The sequence below is a fragment of the Oncorhynchus keta genome, chromosome 30 (genome assembly GCF_023373465.1).
Source record: "Oncorhynchus keta strain PuntledgeMale-10-30-2019 chromosome 30, Oket_V2, whole genome shotgun sequence".
NCBI classification, from domain to species: domain Eukaryota; kingdom Metazoa; phylum Chordata; class Actinopteri; order Salmoniformes; family Salmonidae; genus Oncorhynchus; species Oncorhynchus keta.
This window is the reverse complement of record NC_068450.1, coordinates 22,486,697-22,505,895: the sequence shown is the minus strand read 5'-3', so window position 1 is coordinate 22,505,895 and position 19,199 is coordinate 22,486,697. Positions and strand designations below refer to the sequence as shown.

Genomic DNA, 19,199 nt, shown 5'->3' with positions numbered 1-19,199 from the left:
GAAATTGGATATTGTCACGAACCGTCTCGAAGTCCGTAACTAACAGGGAGACAACGTGGAGATTAGGAATAACAAATATATTTATTAACTGAAGTAACTTAAATACAATTAACAATGCTGTGTGTCGTCAGTGATCAGTAGCGTAAGTGAGTGGTTGCGTGCATTAATGTGATAATGAGGGGTGTTGAAAGGTGCCAAATCAAACAAACAAAACGGCCCCAAAAATGCCACAACCAAAATCCAACAGTGTCTGCATGGAGAGTCTCCTCATGGGCCCAGTAGTGTCCCGTGTCGCTGACGACCTTCCCAGCTCCCTCCGCCTACATCATAATAAGGAAAACGAGAAAGAATCCGGAAGACAGAGTGGGAGGGTCGTCACAATATGGATTGGGCCAGATGTAAATGTTTCTAACAGAACAACAATAAAAAGAATATGCATGACCATGGTAGCAATTGAAAGAGATCACTTTGGAGATTATAGGGAAATTATCAGGACACAGCAGTTCACATGTCACAAGACTTTAACCAAACGTGACACTAATTTTATGTGCATTTTACATTTACTGTACTTTTCACAGCATTTGTCAATAAAATCTGAAAGTACTTTTTGGAGTAGGTGCAAGATGAGAAAAAAACAATGACAAGGGTTTGAGTGTGAGGTCTAACTGGTGTATCCAAGTTGCCACACACCTCTTCAAACTGAACAGTTCCTAAGGCATTTCAATGAGCTTTATCACTCAAGGAAAGCTCTTTCCTTATCAGGTGCTTTTTTTAAAGCTCTACACGCTTTGCCGTTGATAAACAGAAGCAAGCGCACGTGTAGTTCTTTATTTGGAACACAGCCCTGCGTCCCCACCGTCACACAATTACTGTTGATTCTGTCAGTCAAAACCCATGCACCCCTGTGAAGCAGAGAACGTGACCTCTGGCGTCATGTATAGCATGTTACTTTACAGCCACTGTGTTCCAATTTTGACAAAATCAGCCATCTTCAACTGTAAGGGATGACTGGCTGTGAGCGGAATGAGCTACTGGTCAGTGTTTATGATGCTGTAAAGTCTCTGTTCCATTTGCCCCGGACATGTAGAAGTGGAGCTCACTCATAGGAAAGCAAGGACAGACAGGGAAATGGGGAAAGTATTCAGACCCCTTGACTTTTTCCATGTTTTGTTACGTTACAGCCTTATTCTAAAATGGATTGTTTAAAAACATGTTTTAATGTCCTCCTCAATCTACACACAATATCCCATAATGACAGTGATAACAGGTTGTTTGAATTTTTTTGAAAATGTATTACAAATATAAAACATACCTTATTTACATAAGTATTCAGGCCCTTTGCTATGAGACTTGAAATTGAGCTCAGGGGCATCCTGTTTCCATTAATCATCCTTGAGATGTTTCTACAACTTGATTAATGTCCACCTGTGGTAAATTTGAATTGATTGAACATGATTTGGAAAGGCACACAACTGTCTATATAAGGTCCCACAGTTGACAGTGCATGTCAGAGCAAAAATCAAGCCATGAGGTGGGTTGGAATTGTTCGTAGATCCCTGAGACAGTATTGTGTCGAGGCACAGATCTGGGGAAGGGTACAAAACAATTTCTTCGGCATTGAAGATCCCCACGAACACAGTGGCCTCCATTATTCTTAAATGGAAGAAGTTTGGAACCACCAAGACTCGTCCTAGAGCTGGCCGCCCAGGCAAATCAGGGAGGTGCCCAGGCAAACTGGGCTATCAGGGAGGTGACCAAGTACCTGATGGCAACTCTGACAGAGCTCCAGAGTTCCTCTGTGGAGATGGGAGAACCTTCCAGAAGGACAACTGTCTCTGCAGAACTCCACCAATCAGGCCTTTATGGTTGACTGGCCAGACGGAAGCAACTTCTCAGTAAAAGGCACATGACAGCCTGCTTGGAGTTTTCCAAAAGGCACCTAAAGGACTCTGACTGTGAAAAACAAGATTCTCTGGTCTGATGGAACCAAGATTGAACTCTTTGGCCTGAATGCCAAGTATCTCCTCTGGAAGAAACCTGGCACCATCCTTAAGGTGAAGTGTGGTGGCAGCATCATGCTGTAGGGATGTTTTTCAGTGGCAGGAACTGGGAGACTAGTCAGGATCAAGGGAAAGATGAACAGAACAAAGTATAGAGAGATCCTTGATGAAAATCTGCTCCAGAGCTCTCAGGACCTCAGACTGGGGCGAAGGTTCACCTTCCAACAGGACAACGACCCGAAGCACGTAGCCAAGACAACGCAGGAGTGGCTTCGGGACAAGTCTCTGAATGTCCTTGATTGGCCCAGCCAGAGCCTGGACTTTAACCGGATCCAACTGTAGGAAGAGTCTGAAGAGACCAGAAAATAGCTATGCTGCGACACTCCCCATCCAACCTGACAGAGCTTGAGAGGAACTGCAGAGAAGAATGGGAGAAATTCACAAAATACAGGTATGCCAAGCTTGTAGCATCATACTCAAGTAATTGATGGCAAAGGTGCTTCAACAAAGTACTGAGTAAAGGGTCTGAATTCTTATGTAAATGTGATATTTCATATTCTTGTTTTGCTTTGTCATTATGGAGTATTGTGTGTAGATTACAGCTGTAACATAACAAAATGTGGAAAAAGTCAAGGGGTCTGAATACTTTCAGGATGCCCTGTACTGTCTGAGCAGTGGAAGTCAGAAAACTGTTAAAGGAATTAAACAATTCCTATATGTGTTCATTAATCAATTCAATTTAAATCACTCTCGTCTGTTTCTAAGAATTTGTAAGATCCTTATTTGCATAAAATGGACAGAGACCAGTCTACCAAGATTAGCCAATAGCATTTATTCTTGAGAGCGCTGGTCATAATACAATGTACATTAGTTTATATATCACATATGACATCATAGGTTTTAAAATGTCCCTCCTCCTCTCCGACCAGGACAAAGCAGCTTCAAAAGTTCATTCCAACTCACTATAACCTCTAATCCCTAATGGTTAAGTTTCTGTGTAGAATTATTTAATTTATCTTAAACCTTGATAAAATATCTTAACAAAAACACAATTTTAAATGTATTCATTATGCCTTTTTAAAAGTCACTCACTGTGTGACTCTGTTAGTTAATTTAGCTCCCATAATGCATAGTGTTACTTACAATATAGTGAAGCAACCAATTAAGATATTTTCTATAAGCAATCCATTAGATACATTTTAACAGTAGGCCAGTTCCAAACAGTCAACATTGAAGCAGGAACTCTGCTCTCAGCTCGGTAACCGGTTGAAATTTACAGCAAATGTCACTATTTTGAAAGACTTTGAGCAGGTAGGACCTCACAGTGAGCAAGCTGCTTCCCTTGGTTTCTGTACTGTGTGTGTGTCTGGCTCTGCACCTCACATTGACTTTGAAAGAAGGAAGAAAGAGGTCCTCATCCATCAACTGAGAATTTTATTGGATGCTCCCCAAATGCCATTTGGGATGCATCCATTGTGTAATCTTCCTGTGCTAGATTAATATTGTGTATTATAGGGTATAATAACGTGGTATAATAACGTATTTTGTATGTTGCCAATGCCACATTTTCTCTGTTCAGACAGAGCTACTCTAGCAGTCTGTAATGTCAGAGGTCCCTCTTGAACTTTAAATGAGGCTTTTCAGAAGTTCAGCCAGTCAGTCCTTCTCTCCCAAAGACTTCCAGCTGGAGATGCTGCTCATTATTTAGCACAGTAGATGCGTTTCTTTCCCAGCTTGTTTCAGATGCAATCGACCAGAAATGCTGACATACATCTGCACGCTCAGAGTTCCCTGCCCCAGAGTTCTCTGCCCCCCCCCCCCTCAGAGCTCCAATGACATTGTTCTGTCACTTGTCTTTTTTAAGTTTGCAGCTTTATTCACACAAAGATGATGCTCACTTTGACAAACCCATCCTAGTGAATGGATAGTCTTCAGTAGGGGTGAGTGTGTTTTGTTCAAAGCACACGTCTGTATGTAGGCTTTCCAGTAAATGCACACTTCCTCTGTCATGCCTGTTATCATGGCTCAGAAGCCACGATGTCATGTCTGGTGTCATGCCTCATTAAAATGAAAGAGCTGTGACTGCAGTATGGATCAGTATCAGTTATATGCTCTCTCCAGCCCCTCTGTACAGAGATCTGTCATGAGGACAGATTGCCCTCTAAAGCTGAATACCAAATATCTGATGGCTGGCCAGCCTTTATCCTGCCTGGAGTCCAATTGAGGGAAAAAAAACTAAGCGCTACAGTTAATTCCATTGATTTGACTTTAAGTTTATCAGCAGTAATCAGCTTACACAAAGATACTGGCATTGCCTGTGCAGTAAGGAAACGCTCCTCTGTAGTGTGTAGAACAAAAAAGTAAATGTAGGAGACAGCAGGGTGTGCTCTGTGAGCCCCACCCTTCTCTCACTCTCTAACCCCCCTCTCCCAGGCAGGAGGAGTTGCCCAAGCCCTTCCCCCTGCACCAGTGTCTGCAGAGCCCTGAGGAGGAGCTACGGTTCCTGCGCTGCTGTGCCCGCCTGCTCATGCTGTGCCTGCTGCCCACACGAGACGCCCGCTCCTACAGCCTGCGCGTGGTTCTAGTGGAGGTTATCACCACCAAAGGTACACAGACAGCCAGGGACACACTGTCCTCCCTCTCTAAAGCTTATCCATTATTCATTCAACACAGGGACTGATTCACCATGTGTCCCAAATTGTACCCTATACCCTTTATTGTGCACTACTTTTGACCAAGGCCCAAAACCTATGGGAAATTGTCCCAAATGGCATGTTTAATCAGTGAATTGGAAATCTGTTTCATGTAACAATGGCATGATGAGCAATGATGTGGGCTGGATGATGTGCCAGAGCTCCAACTGAATGACTTGTCTGCTACTGTATTTATGTTGTTAGGAGGAGGGGAAATGCTCTCGCATGCTTCTCGCTGTACCAACCAAAAAACATTGAACAACCAGATACTGGTATTAAAATATTAATGACTATGGACTGTCTCTGAAGACGTTATGTGACGCGAAAATCAAAAGGCAACACCAATCAGAAAAGGGCTGTGTATTTTACTTCCTTGTGAACTGACTTGCTGTGCCATCACAGATGTGGTTTTGTGAATAGCAGTGAAGGCTGCCTGACTGCAGACCAAGGAGGCAGAGCTAAATGGGCTGTCAAGAAGGTGTGGGGGCGATTTTGTTAATCTTTCAGTCACAGATGGATGACAAAAATATACTTCCAGACCTCTAATTATTTCTTCATTACCACCGTTACTTAGCAACATCCCTCCTTCAAGGTACTGAACATGTAAGATTTGCACAGTTTCTTTTTACCCCCACTCTCCTGTCATGGTGTTGGTGAGGTTTTAAGAGCATCCAAAATGCTCAACGTTACTGCTCGACATTAGTGCTGCTCGACATTAGTCAGATGTTATCAGATTTCAATGTTATTGTTTATGTTATCAGTTTTTTGGGGGCATTTGTTATTTTTTGTAATTTGTTTATTTTATTTGATCTCACAACAAAGTAATGCGATTAGAGGATACATTTGATTTCTTGAACAATGGGACGTTGTATTCTAACTGAGCTCAACCTGAGGCCAGGCTCTAGTACTTCTATGGGTTTCCATGGAGGACTGACTGGGTGGAGAGAGGTGTACCTCCCAAATGGCACCCTATTTCCAATGTAGTGCACTACTTTTGAACAGTGCATAGGGCATTGTTCAAAAGTAGTGCACTCTGTGCCATTTGGGACACAACCAGAGAGTGTGAAGTCTGGGGAAATGTACTGACCGCTGCCCTCTGTACCAAGGCTGGGGGGCTGCCTGGAGTGGCCAATCTCTGATTCCATTTGCCAGAGATTATCTCTGAAATCACCATTAGAAAGCCATTCCACCAGCTATGTGTGAGAAATCTGATAGTTTGCTTTGCAGCACAGCGCTCAGAAATGTTTGCAGTCACACATAAAGCATATCAGATCTTTCAGTGTTTGGCTGAAAACCCTGTAAACTGAAATGGAATAGAATCCTCTAAGCCACACACTAAAATGTTCCCAACACACATCAGCAAAGCTTTCATCTAGTGCACACCATCTAGCTTGGTGCAGATTATGCCTGTTCTCAGTATTAATACCCATCAGAAGCAAGCAAAAACAGAGGGATGTCTGCAGCTCTCTCAGATCTCAATATTAGTGCCTTGAAGGAAATATTTGGGGGAGGGTGTCGCAGCAAAAGTGGAGGATGAGGGGAGTGGTTCCTGTTCCAGCCCATAGACCCCCCTCCCGTGGTGCTGTAGCCATCCAACCAGCTGTCAGAATGATGAAACCCCTGAGGAATGTGCCTCAAATGGCACCCTATTCTCCACATCAGGATTTCCCCAACTCGGTCCCGGGGACCCCATGTTTTGGTTTCTGCCCTAGTGCTACACAGCTGATTTCAAATAATCAAAGCTTGATTATGAGTTGATTATTTGAATCAGCTGTGTAGTGCTAGGGCAGAAACCAAAATGTGCGCACAGGGGGGGCTCCAGGACCGAGTTTGGGAAGCCCTGCTCTACAAAGTGCACTCCTTTATGGGCCCTGTTCAAAACCAATGCATTATATAGTGAGAAGGGAGCCATTTTGGACATAGCCCTGGCCTACTGCCTGCCAGCCTCAGCCTTTACCAGTTCAGCTGTTATGTATGAGTCACCCCTTCCCTTATAAAACATTTATCTCCTCCATAAAAATGAAATATGAAGAAGCCCAGTAAGATAGCCAGTGACATCTGAAGACAGTCCAGACATGCCATTGTAATAAAGGTCATCCAGGATAGTGTGTGGTTGAGGAAGAGAGGAGGCTTTTACATTCAAAGATGGCTCTTTAGTTTGCCCTTGTCAGAGAATGTCACTTTACAACATTAGCTAGTGTGTGTGTCTAAATGATTAAGCTGGAGCATGCCACACTATAAGCCTGTTTTCTACTGTGTGTGTGCAGTGCTGAAGCCGCTGGTGGAGGTGCTGAGTGACCCAGACTTCCTGAACCTCATGCTGCTGTCTCAGCTGGAGCACCGCGAGCAGCTCAACGAGCACCACAAGAAGGCCTATACCTACGCCCCGTCCTACGAAGAGTTCATCAAGCTCATCAGCTCCTCCTCAGACATCGACTTCCTCAAACAGCTCAGGTACAGACAGAGCAGCCCAACCCTCCTCCTACTAGTGCTTCTGAGTGTGGGTCGTATGTGTGTCGATGTCCTGACTGACACAGAAGATCTCCAGTTTTGTCATTAGCCATGCCGACACGTACACCTCAACCACACTGTCTCGTGTCACCCCGACTTGCGTGCGTCATCATACCAACACGTCACACCGTCTCTCCCCTTTTAGTGCTGAGAGATTAGTGCATTTTGAAGCCCGTCGGGTTTTGGTTCGGTTTATTTATAAACGATCAATTTAAATGTTTTAAACAATACATGCATTATGTGGGTTCAATGCTGTAACAGCACAAAACAAGATGGTAGTGTGTGACTGCGCTTTACTATCACTTATTAGGCTCTAACCATTTATTCACATTACTTTAATAAAATATTTCAGTTGTGTGTTATTTTATTCCAAGTCATCTCATCTCTGCTCATGCAGTATTAGCCAGACAGCCTTTTATCTCAGTGCTCCCAAAAGAGTCATCAATAGTCCTGGCTAGCTGTCTGACGAAATCACTATTTTAGTAGTACTTCATAGCAGATAAGTCATACTTTTTAAAACTGCTAAATAACAACTATCAATCAATTAGATGTATTGTCGGGTAGAGATGCCTAACAACCGCTCTCTATCTGTCTGGTGTATCCATCTTTCTTCCTCTCTATCTGCCGCCCCCACAAGCATGTTTGCCCAGCAAGAACCAATGAGAACAGGCAGCTGTAGGCGCAATGGATTCTGGTCATTGTAGTTAATTACCATGTTTTCTGCTCTTAAGTCACCCTGAGTGACAAACCTGTGTGTTTGTGAGCCTCTATATACCTGCTTCTCTGTGTCCCTATGCATAGAGAGCTCTCCTGTCTGATAGCCTCATTCGTGATTCCCTCTCCCCTTGTCACAGCCCTGTGTTTATCATTGACATACAGCGCAGCTTTTCATGAAATGACACTAGGACCAAAACAATCCCTGGCTGCAGCCTCTGATCAGGGTGCTTTACCACCTCTTGGTGTTGGGCCGTGCTGTGTTCAGCTCTCCTGCAGGCTGCAGTCATTACTCCCTCCAGCGCCACACTCTTATGAGCCATGCCAACCGGACGTAGATTCTTGTAGTATCTAAACACTGTTTGTTAGTGAATAAAGGTACGAGGTGGAGCTTGTGAGTGTGCAGGTCAGGGTCAGCCTGTCGCCCTAACACCGCGACGCTGGCTGGGTCAGCCTGTCGCCCTAACACCGCGACAGGCTGGCTGGGTCAGCCTGTCGCCCTAACACCGCGACAGGCTGGCTGGGTCAGCCTGTCGCCCTAACACCGCGACAGGCTGGCTGGGTCAGCCTGTCGCCCTAACACCGCGACAGGCTGGCTGGGTCAGCCTGTCGCCCTAACACCGCGACGCTGGCTGGGTCAGCCTGTCGCCCTAACACCGCGACAGGCTGGCTGGGTCAGCCTGTCGCCCTAACACCGCGACAGGCTGGCTGGGTCAGCCTGTCGCCCTAACACCGCGACAGGCTGGCTGGGTCATAAGGGATCATAGCTTTCACCTGGTCCATCTCATGGACAGAGCAGATTTTCCTAATGTTTTGTAAGTTTGGCGTCACTTAGAAATGTCCTTGTTTTTGAAGGAGAACTCATTTTAAATGGACAAAAAAAGTGCATCAAATTAATCAGAAATACAGTGTAGATGTTGTAAATGTTGTAAATGACTATTGAAGCTGGAAACGGCTGATTTTTAATGGAATATCTACATAGGCGAAAAGAGACCCATTATCAGCAACCATCACTCCTGTGTTCCAATGGCACGTTGTGTTAGCTAATCCCACTTCATAATTTTAAAAGGCTAATTGATCATTAGAAAACCCTTTTGCAATTATGTTAGCACAGCTGAAAACTGTTCTAATTAAAGAAGCAATAAAACTGTCCTTTAGACTAGTTGAGTATCTGGAGCATCAGCATTTGTGGGTTCGATTACAGGCTCAAAATGGCCAGAAACAAAGAACTTCCTTCTGAAACTAGTCAGTTTACTCTTGTTCTGAGAAATGAAGGCTATTCCATGCGAGAAACTGAAGATCTGGTGCAACGCTGTGTAGTACTCCATTCACAGAACAATTCTAACTGGCTCCAACCAGAATAGAAAGAGGAGTGGGAGGCCCCGGTGCACAACTGAGCAAGAGGACAAGTACATTAGTGTCTAGTTTGAGAAACCGACGCCTCACAAGTCCTCAACTGGCAGCTTCATTAAATAAAACCCGCAAAACACCAGTCTCAAAGTCAACAGTGAAGAGGCGACTCCGGGATGCTGGCCTTCTAGACAGAGTTGCAAAGAAAGAGCCATATCTCAGACTGGCCAATAAAAAGAAAAGATCAAGATGGGTAGAAGAACACGCACACTGAACAAAGGAACTCTGTCCTGCTTGATTTTTGCTCTGACGTGTACTGTCAACTGTGGGACTTTATATAGACAGGTGTGCCTTTCTACAGGTTGACTCCAAGTTAAGGATGATCAATGGAAACAGGATGCACCTCGACTCAATTTCAAGTCTCAAAGCAAAGGGTTTGAATACTTACGTAATTAAGGTATTTTAGTTTTTTTTTAAATAATTTACAAAAATATCTGAACCTGTTTTCGCTTTGTCATTATGGGGTATTGTGTGTAGATTGAGGATATCTTTTTTAATCAATTTTAGAATAAGGTGTACTGTAACTTTTTCCACATTTTCTTAAGAGATCTGAAGAGCTTCCGAAGTATGTGTGCAGACACACCGGTTAAATAATTATTTTTAAGCCTTGAGACAATTTGAGAGCTGTATTATGTGTGTGTGTGCCATTCAGAGGGTGAATGGGCCAGACAAAATATTTAAGTGCCTTTGAACAGAGTATGGTAGAAGGTGCCAGGTGCACTTGTTTGTCAAGAACTGCAACGCTGCTGAGTTTTTCACACTCGCACACAGGAAACTTATCAAGAAGTGTCCACCACCCAAATGACATCCAGCGAACTTTACACATCTGTGGGAAGCGTTGGAGTCAACATGAGCCAGCATCCCTGTGGAACACTTTCGACACCTTGTAGAGTCCATGCCCTGACGAATTCAGGCTGTTCTGAGGGCAAAAGGGGGTGCAACTCAATATTAGGAAGGTGTTCCTAATGTTTTGTACACTCAGTGTACATGCATACAGAAATACAGTGCCTTCAGAAAGTATTCATGCCCCTGGACTTATTCCAGATTTTTGTTACAGCCTGAATTCAAATTTTATTAAAGCACTTCTGACCCATTTACACATAATACCCCATAATGACAAACGGTAAGTATTCACACCCCTTTGCTATGACACTTCAAATTGAGCTCAGGTGCATCTAGTACATTTTTTAAAAATCATCCTTGAAATGTCACTACAACTTGATTGGAGTCCATCTGTGAACAATTCAATTCTTTGGAGGTGATTTAGAAACACACCTGTCTATATAAGGTCCCACAGTTGACAGTGTATGTCAGAGCAGAAACTATACCATGCAGTCCAAGAAACTCTCTGTAGTTCTGAGAGAATTGTGATAAGCCATATAAAATAATTTGTAAAGTGTTGAACGTTTCCAAGAGCACGGTGGTCTCCATTTGGGAAATTGAAAAAAAAATCTGGAACAACCTAAACTCTGACCAAACTGAGCAATAAGACCTTGGTCAGGGAGGTGACCAAGAACCCAATGACCACTCTGACAGAACTGCAGAGTTCCTTGGCTGAGATAGGAGAACCTGCCAGAAGGACAACAGTCTCCCAGCACTGCACGTGACCGCTGCTCCCCATCTAACTTAATAGAGCTTGAGAAAATATGCAATGAAGAATGGGGGAATATCCACATGTGCAAAGCTTATACAGACATACCCGAGACCACTCAAAGCTTATACAGACATACCCGAGACCACTCAAAGCTTATACAGACATACCCGAGACCACTCAAAGCTTATACAGACATACCCGAGACCACTCAAAGCTTATACAGACATACCCGAGACCACTCAAAGCTTATACAGACATACCCGAGACCACTCAAAGCTTATACAGACATACCCGAGACCACTCAAAGCTTATACAGACATACCCGAGACCACTCAAAGCTTATACAGACATACCCGAGATCACTCAAAGCTTATACAGACATACCCGAGACCACTCAAAGCTTATACAGACATACCCGAGACCACTCAAAGCTTATACAGACATTCCCTAGACCACTCAAAGCTTATACAGACATACCCTAGACCACTCAAAGCTTATACAGACATCCCCGAGACCACTCAAAGCTTATACAGACATACCCGAGACCACGCAAAGCTTATACAGACATACCCGAGACCACGCAAAGCTTATACAGACATACCCGAGACCACTCAAAGCTTATACAGACATACCCGAGATCACTCAAAGCTTATACAGACATACCCGAGACCACTCAAAGCTTATACAGACATACCCGAGATCACTCAAAGCTTATACAGACATACCCGAGACCACTCAAAGCTTATACAGACATACCCTAGACCACTCAAAGCTTATACAGACATTCCCTAGACCACTCAAAGCTTATACAGACATACCCTAGACCACTCAAAGCTTATACAGACATCCCCGAGACCACTCAAAGCTTATACAGACATACCCGAGACCACGCAAAGCTTATACAGACATACCCGAGACCACGCAAAGCTTATACAGACATACCCGAGACCACTCAAAGCTTATACAGACATCCCCGAGACCACTCAAAGCTTATACAGACATACCCGAGACCACGCAAAGCTTATACAGACAGACATACCCGAGACCACGCAAAGCTTATACAGACAGACATACCCGAGACCACGCAAAGCTTATACAGACAGACATACCCGAGACCACTCGAAGCTGTAATCACCACCAAAGGTATTCTACAAAGTATTGACTCGGGTGTGAATACTTCTGCAAATTCTTTTTGTATTTCATTTGAATTAAGTTTGCAAACATTTCTAAACATGTTTTTACTTCGTCATAATGGGGTATTGTGTGTAGATAAATGAGAAAAATATTGAATCCATTTTTGAATTCAGGCTATAATACAGGATGTGGAATAAGTCAAGGGGTATAAATACTTTCTGAAGGCACTGTGCATGCAGCTGGTGTTCAGCCTGCCTTGTGCCTGATGATCAGAAACTGCATTGGAGGACTGATGTATTCGTCCCAAATGGCACCCTATTCCCTATAGTGCGCTACTTTTGACCAGAGCCCTATGGTAGTGAACTCTATAGGGATGAGGGTGCCATTTGGGATGCAGCCATTGAATGCCCTGTAGTTACTAGTGTATGATAAATCAGCACAGCATCTTATAATACCGGATCCATCACAACTGTGGATCAGTCCAATCTTTCTGCATGGCACTCTCAAAGGCAATGATTTCATACGCTTTAATCGTTAAAACTAGTCATGTTCTCCACATCGATCACAAGATATAGACCCTTTTTTATTTTTTTCGTTGCTAATTTGAAACTATATTGATCCAACTGTAAACCATTTTTTTCTTAAGCACTCTGAGCCTTGGCAATGTTCTCTTGTATTAAGCAGCTGGCTAAAATGTTGCAAGGACAGCCTGCTACATTATCTAAGGATGACTCATATGTATCTACTGTTGGTAGTCTGTTTACCAGATGTGTCTGATCCGATTCTCAGTTACGGAAATCATTTAGGCTAAAGTGTTTGTTCTCTTGCCGTGTCCAACAGTTTTTAAACCAGTGGACTTACTTTTTAGGCATTTAACAGAGGCTCTTTATCAGAGTTGACTTACAGGAGCAATTAGGGTGAAGTGCATTGCATTAGGGCACATCAACAGATTTCTCTCCTAGTCGACTCAGGGATTCGAACCAGCGACCTTTTTGTTACTGGCCCAACGCTCTTAACTGCTAGGCTACCTGCTGGATATAAGGCTTTTCACTTGTGCGATAATTGCAGTATCCAGACAGCTAAATGAGCTAGTTTAGCATGGTAGATGTAACCATATTTAAGCCCACTGATGACGTGGAGCTCTAGCTTAAATTACACCGAACCTGCCCTGTCCGTATACCTTACTGCTGGGTTTCCATGGGAACTGAGCTTCAGTAAGATGACATGTACTGTAGCAGAGCGCTTTATCAGGGAATCACAAACAGGGTTTTTATATCACTAACTGGGGATTTATATCACTGTAACATGTCTCTAAAACGGGGGATTTATATCACTGTAACACGTCTCTAAAACGGGGGATTTATATCACTGTAACAGGTCTCTAAAACGGGGGATTTATATCACTGTAACAGGTCTCTAAAACGGGGGATTTATATGACTGTAACAGGTCTCTAAGATGGGGGATTTATATCACTGTAACAGGTCTCTAAAACGGGTTTTATATCACTTTTTTTGTAATATAAATCTCAACTTCTTTTGGTTCTGTTTTATACCACTATAATGCTCCAGGGCTAATTTAGTTAGCATTTTGGCATGTTTTTATAGAATTGGAAAATAAAAGTTATAAAGCTAACATCCCATATCTCTACAACATGTCTCTAAAACAGGGGTGTTTATCACTCTAATGCACAGCAAATACTTCAATTGTTTTAAGCATATATTGCAGAACAGTGAATATTGACAAAACATTGCTCTTAAATGGATCAGGGGTTAGCCAACATGTACTCAAAACAGATATATTTTCAAGTTCAATGCAAAGATTTATAAAATATGTTAAATTATTAATTTAAATCTGTCTATTCCCCTATATAGTGCACTACTTTTGACCAGAGACATGGGCCCTGGTTAAATGTAGTTTACTATATAGGGAATAGTGTTCCATTTGGGACACACAGTGTTCCCATACAGGCAGTGGTTGTTGATGCCTTCACTATTTTGTGCTGTATTATGTCAATACCCCGTAATGACAAATCAAAAATGGGTTTTTAGACATTTTAGCTAATGTATTAAGCGATTACAGCCTTGAGTCCTCTTGGGTATGACACTACAAACGTGGCACACCTGTATTTGGGGAGTTTCTCCCATTCTTCTCTGCAGATCCTCTCAAGATCTGTCAGGTTGGATGGGGAGTGTTGCTGCACAGCTATTTTCAGGTCGGGTTCAAGTCCGGGACTGACTGGGTCACTCAAGAACGCCCCAGTCTGAGGTCCTGAGTGCTCTGGAGCAGGTTTTCATCAAGGTTCTCTCTGTACTTTGCTCCGTTCATCTTTCCCTCGATCTTGACTTGTCTCCCAGTCCCTGCTGCTGAAAAACATCCCCACAGCATGATGCTGCCACCACCATGCTTCACCGTAGGGGTGGTGCCAGCTTTCTTCCAGACGTGACGGTTCCCATGGAAGGTTCTCCTATTTCCACAGAGAAATTCTAGAGCTCTGTCAGAGTGTCCCCTGGGTTCTTGGTCACCTCCCTGACCAAGGCCCTTCTCCCCCAATTGCTCTGTTCAACTGTGGTCCTTCTGTAGCTCAGTTGGTAGAGCATGGCGCTTGTAACGCCAGGGTAGTGGGTTCGATTCCCGGGACCACCCATACGTAGAATGTATGCACACATGACTTTGGATAAAAGCGTCTGCTAAATGGCATATATTATTATTATATTTAACTGGGCTGCCAGCTCTAGGAGGAATCTTGGTGGTTCCAAACTTCTTCCAGTTAAGAATGATGGAGGCCACGGTGTTCTTGGGGACCTTCAATGCTGCAGAAGGCTTTTGGTACCCTTCCCCGGATCTATGCCTCGACACAATCCTGTCTCCGAGCTCTACGGACAATTTCTTCGATCTCATGTCTTGGTTTTTGCTCTGTTATGCAATATCATCTGTGGAACCTTTATATAGACAGATGTGTGCCTTTCCAAATCATGTCCAATCCATTTGAATTTACCACAGGTGGACTCCTGTTGTAGAAACAGATTGAAGGATGATCAATAGAAATAGGTTGCACATGAGCTCAATTTCGAGTCTCATAGCAAAGGGAATGATGTAAATAAGGTATTTCTAAAAACCTGTTTTTGCTTTGTCTATATTGGGTATTGTGCTCAGATTGATGAGAAATGTTTTATTTAATCAGTTTTAGAATAAGGCTGTAATGTAACAAAATGTGGATAAAGTCCAGGGGTCTGAATACTTTCCGAATGCACTGTATGTATGAAGCACTGTATGTCTAATGCTCTATGTAATGTTAGTGATGTGTTGCATGTGTCTTAAGATGACTTGCTCTATGACGCAAATATTATTTCCTGATGGATACGATGGTTATCATCCCAATCATATCTACCCATAGCCAAGGTCACATGGCCTTGAACTACCATCAGCATTACTTGTAGTTGACTGCAATGAGGTAATTGCATGCAAACCAGTCTGTCTGTGAGAGTACCAGAGGGAGGCCCTGCCATCTATGGTGCCCTGCCATCTATGGTGCCCTGCCATCTATGGTGCCCTGCCATCTATGGTGCCCTGCCATCTATGGTGCCCTGCCATCTATGGTGCCCTGCCATCTATGGTGCCCTGCCATCTATGGTGCCCTGCCATCTATGGTGCCCTGCCATCTATGGTGCCCTGCCATCTATGGTGCCCTGCCATCTATGGTGCCCTGCCATCTATTGCATTTATTTGACGTCTCTGGTCATTTGAGGCGAGGCATGGTACGAGGCAGTGAGAACTCAAAATGATTGCAGTTGGTGTCATCTCCACTTGCTTGGAGTCATTGTTTCATTGACACTTTTTAATGGCTTATTTCACCTGTAATTGGGATGTGGAATTCAAACTAAATGTTCTCTGCACCACCATGGCTTTCCTACCTTCTGATACTTAACCATAAATGACATGCGTCTAACTATTGTGGCGGGTGGCTCTTTGGGCAGGCCTACAGGATGACGTCCTGTTTTCAATTCTACTAATGGTATGTTAGTCCAGCTGAAACAACTCCTTTTTGTTCTTCCTGTCTCTTCTCCCTTCCTAACTTCTTCCTCTCGCTCCTTCTGTAGGTACCAGATCGTGGTGGAGATCATTCAGGCCACCACAATCAGCAGCCTCCCCCAGCTGAAGAAACAGAAAGGTAGGCCATGAACAACAACTCCACTGTCTCTAGTGAACAACCTTTAGCTACAGGCTGTGCTCTTGACGCTTTGTGAATACGGTCTAGAGTAGGAGTGCTGATCTAGGATCAGGTCCCCCCCCCCCCTGTCCATGTAATCTTATTTAATGTGAACTAAAAAGGAAAACTGATTCTAGATCAGCACTCTTACTCTGAGATGCTTTATGCATACGGGTCCAGGTCTACAACAGCTCTGACGTCAATGGAGTTTGATGTTGCATCTATGACTAAGAGCTATGATTGACAGCTGGGCAGTTACCAAGGTGTCGGCACAGTGATTACCCAGAGAAATTAACCAGAAATTTCCTATGAGGCGAAGGGTCTTTATGAGCCAGTGAATGCATTAAAATGTTTCTCTCTCAGCAAGCTGCAACACTTTAATATTCTCTCCTTCTCTGCGAGCTGCGATGGGCAGTGGACTGGAAGCTGACAGGCTGGAAGCTAAATGTCATTCACTGATCTCGCACACAGCAGAAAGGAGAGGCTGCAGTTGTCAGTCTACACCTTTTCTCAGATGAATTGAGCGATATGATTCAGAGAAAGAGGGGGGATGATTTGTATGTGATGAATGAGAAAGACATTGTGGCAACTCTAATGTGAGCTAAAAGCTGTTCACTTGATCCTCTGTCTCATCCTATCTGCCTCCCAGCCAGGCTTTCATTACCTCTGTACAGGGGGGGAATTGAGTTATGTTTGTAGGAGGGCAGATGATGTTTCCTCCACAACGTAGTGCGTCATGTTCTCATTCACCCTCCTCTAGTCCATCCAGAGACGTTGAAAATAGATGTAACATGAGTTGTTTGAATCATCCTAACACAGTAATGGGGATGGTGTGGAACTCAATAGTGTCAATTTGTCTGAAGGATTCATGTCCCATCTCCTGTCTGAGACCTGCAGGGTTCTCTTGTTCTCTCAGGCTGAGGGAGCTAGTTTTATTGGTCTCAGTACAAGGTTGATAAAGAATCTCTTCTCATCACTATTTGAAGGGCTGTGCCTTTGTCCTTGGTGTTCACTTTGATTAACCTATCAAATCTTTGGATTAAAGCATCTGTGGCCTCGGTGGTGGTATTTAACTGATCAACCGTATATTTTAAATATACTAAGATGTCTTCTGACAACTCGTCCCTACAGACAGTAAAGGGAAGGAGACTGCAGCCATGAAGGCCGACCTGCTCAGAGCACGCAACATGAAGCGCTACATCAACCAGCTGACTGTGGCCAAGAAGCAGTGTGAAAAACGCATCCGTCTCCTGGGGGGCCCCAACTACGAACAGCAGGAGGAGGGCTGCACGGACGAGGGAGAGGGGCCCCAGAGTCAGAGGGTATGACTATACAGACACACACACACACACAGTGCCCAGTGTTGATGTTTGGCTGGGGTTTATGTCAATCTGTCTGCAGTCTCTCTGCTCTAAACCCTCTAAATCAAAAAAAAAAAACTCTTCTCAAATTATATTGCTACATGCGCCGAATACATGGTGAAATGTTTACTTACAAGCCCTTTAACCAACAATGCAGTTAAGAAAATATTTACTAAATAAACTAAAGTTTTTAAAAAAGCAATACAATAAAATAACAGTAACGAGGCTATTTATACAGGGAGTACTGAGTCAGTGTGCGGGGGGTACAGGTTAGTCGAGGTAATGTGTACATGTAGGTAGGGGTACATAGAAAATAAACAGAGTAACAGCAATGTAAAGAAAGAAGGGTGTGTGGGTCAATGCAAATAGTCTGGGTAGTCATTTGATTAACTGTTCAGCAGTCTTAGAGCTTGGGGGTAGAAGCTGATCAGAAGCCTTTTGTACCTAGACTTGGTGCTCCGGTACCCCTTGCCATGCGGTAGCAGAGAGAACAGTCTATGACGGGTGGCTAGAGTCTTTGGCAATTTTTAGGGTCTTCCTCTGACACTGCCTGGTATAAAGGTCCTGGATGGCAGGAAGCTTGGCCACAGTGATGTACTGAGCCGTATGCTCTGCCCTCTGTATCGCCTTGCGGACGGATGCCGAGCAGTTGCCATACCAGGCGGTGACGCAACCAGTTAGGATGCTATCGATGGTGCAGCTGTAGAACAGCATTCTCGTGTATGTGTTCCTTTTGTCCAGGTGGGAAAGGATAGTGTGGAGTGCAATAGATTGTCATCTGTGGATCTGTTGGTGCGGTATGCAAATTGGAGTGGGTCTAAGTTTTTTGTGTTGATGTGAAACGTGACCAGCCTTTCAAAGCATTTCATGGCTACAGAAGTCAGTGTTACAGGTTGGTTGTCATTTAAGCAGGTTACCTTGGTGTTCTTGGGCACAGGGACTATGGTGGTCTGCTTGAAACATGTTGTTATTACAGACTCAGTCAGGGACAGGTTGAAAATGTCAGTGAAGACACTTGCCAGTTGGTCAGTGCATGCTTGGAGTACACGTCCTGGTAATCCCTCTAAACCAGGGGTGTCAAACTCATTCCATGTAGTGTCGGCTGGTCTTAGATTTTTTAAACTTTCAATTAAGAACTCGTCAACCAGGTCTGGGGAGGTCCTTACTAATTTGTGAACTTACTTCATCAATCTGGTACAAGGGAGGGGCGAAAACCTGCAGACAATCGGCCCTCCGAGGAATGAGTTTGACACGTGCTCTAAACTCTGAGAAAGTGCCAGTAGCAAATTAAATTCTGTTTTATTACACAGCAGAACAGCCATGTGTTTGTTTGACAGTGTAATATCTACAGCACACACATGCACTGAGCCCTTTGGCATTTCACAGTGAGGGCTGTGTTGACATACCCGGAGGTTCCCTATAGAGTATAATTACAGCAGGGAGAGGAAGACCTTATTGCCTCCCATTACATTAGTTCATATTGTAACTGTATTTAAGTGTCATTAAACATTACTTTGACTCCTCTGCAGTCCCAGATGCCTGAGCTTTAATGAATGTGGGCCTGGCATTCCCTT

General features: G+C 43.8%; 1 protein-coding gene across 2 annotated transcripts in view; it reads left to right on the top strand.

Moving 5' to 3' along the window:
• Window positions 1–19,199, top strand: part of snx25 (sorting nexin 25) — a 57,702-nt gene that overhangs the window by 6,155 nt on the left and 32,348 nt on the right. For both annotated transcript variants that reach the window (XM_035743997.2, XM_035743998.2), the window contains exons 4-7: window positions 4,434–4,606; window positions 6,961–7,147; window positions 16,155–16,225; window positions 17,396–17,586. In XM_035743997.2, the coding sequence (XP_035599890.2) occupies window positions 4,434–4,606; window positions 6,961–7,147; window positions 16,155–16,225; window positions 17,396–17,586 (622 nt within the window). The remainder of the gene's footprint in view (window positions 1–4,433; window positions 4,607–6,960; window positions 7,148–16,154; window positions 16,226–17,395; window positions 17,587–19,199) is intronic.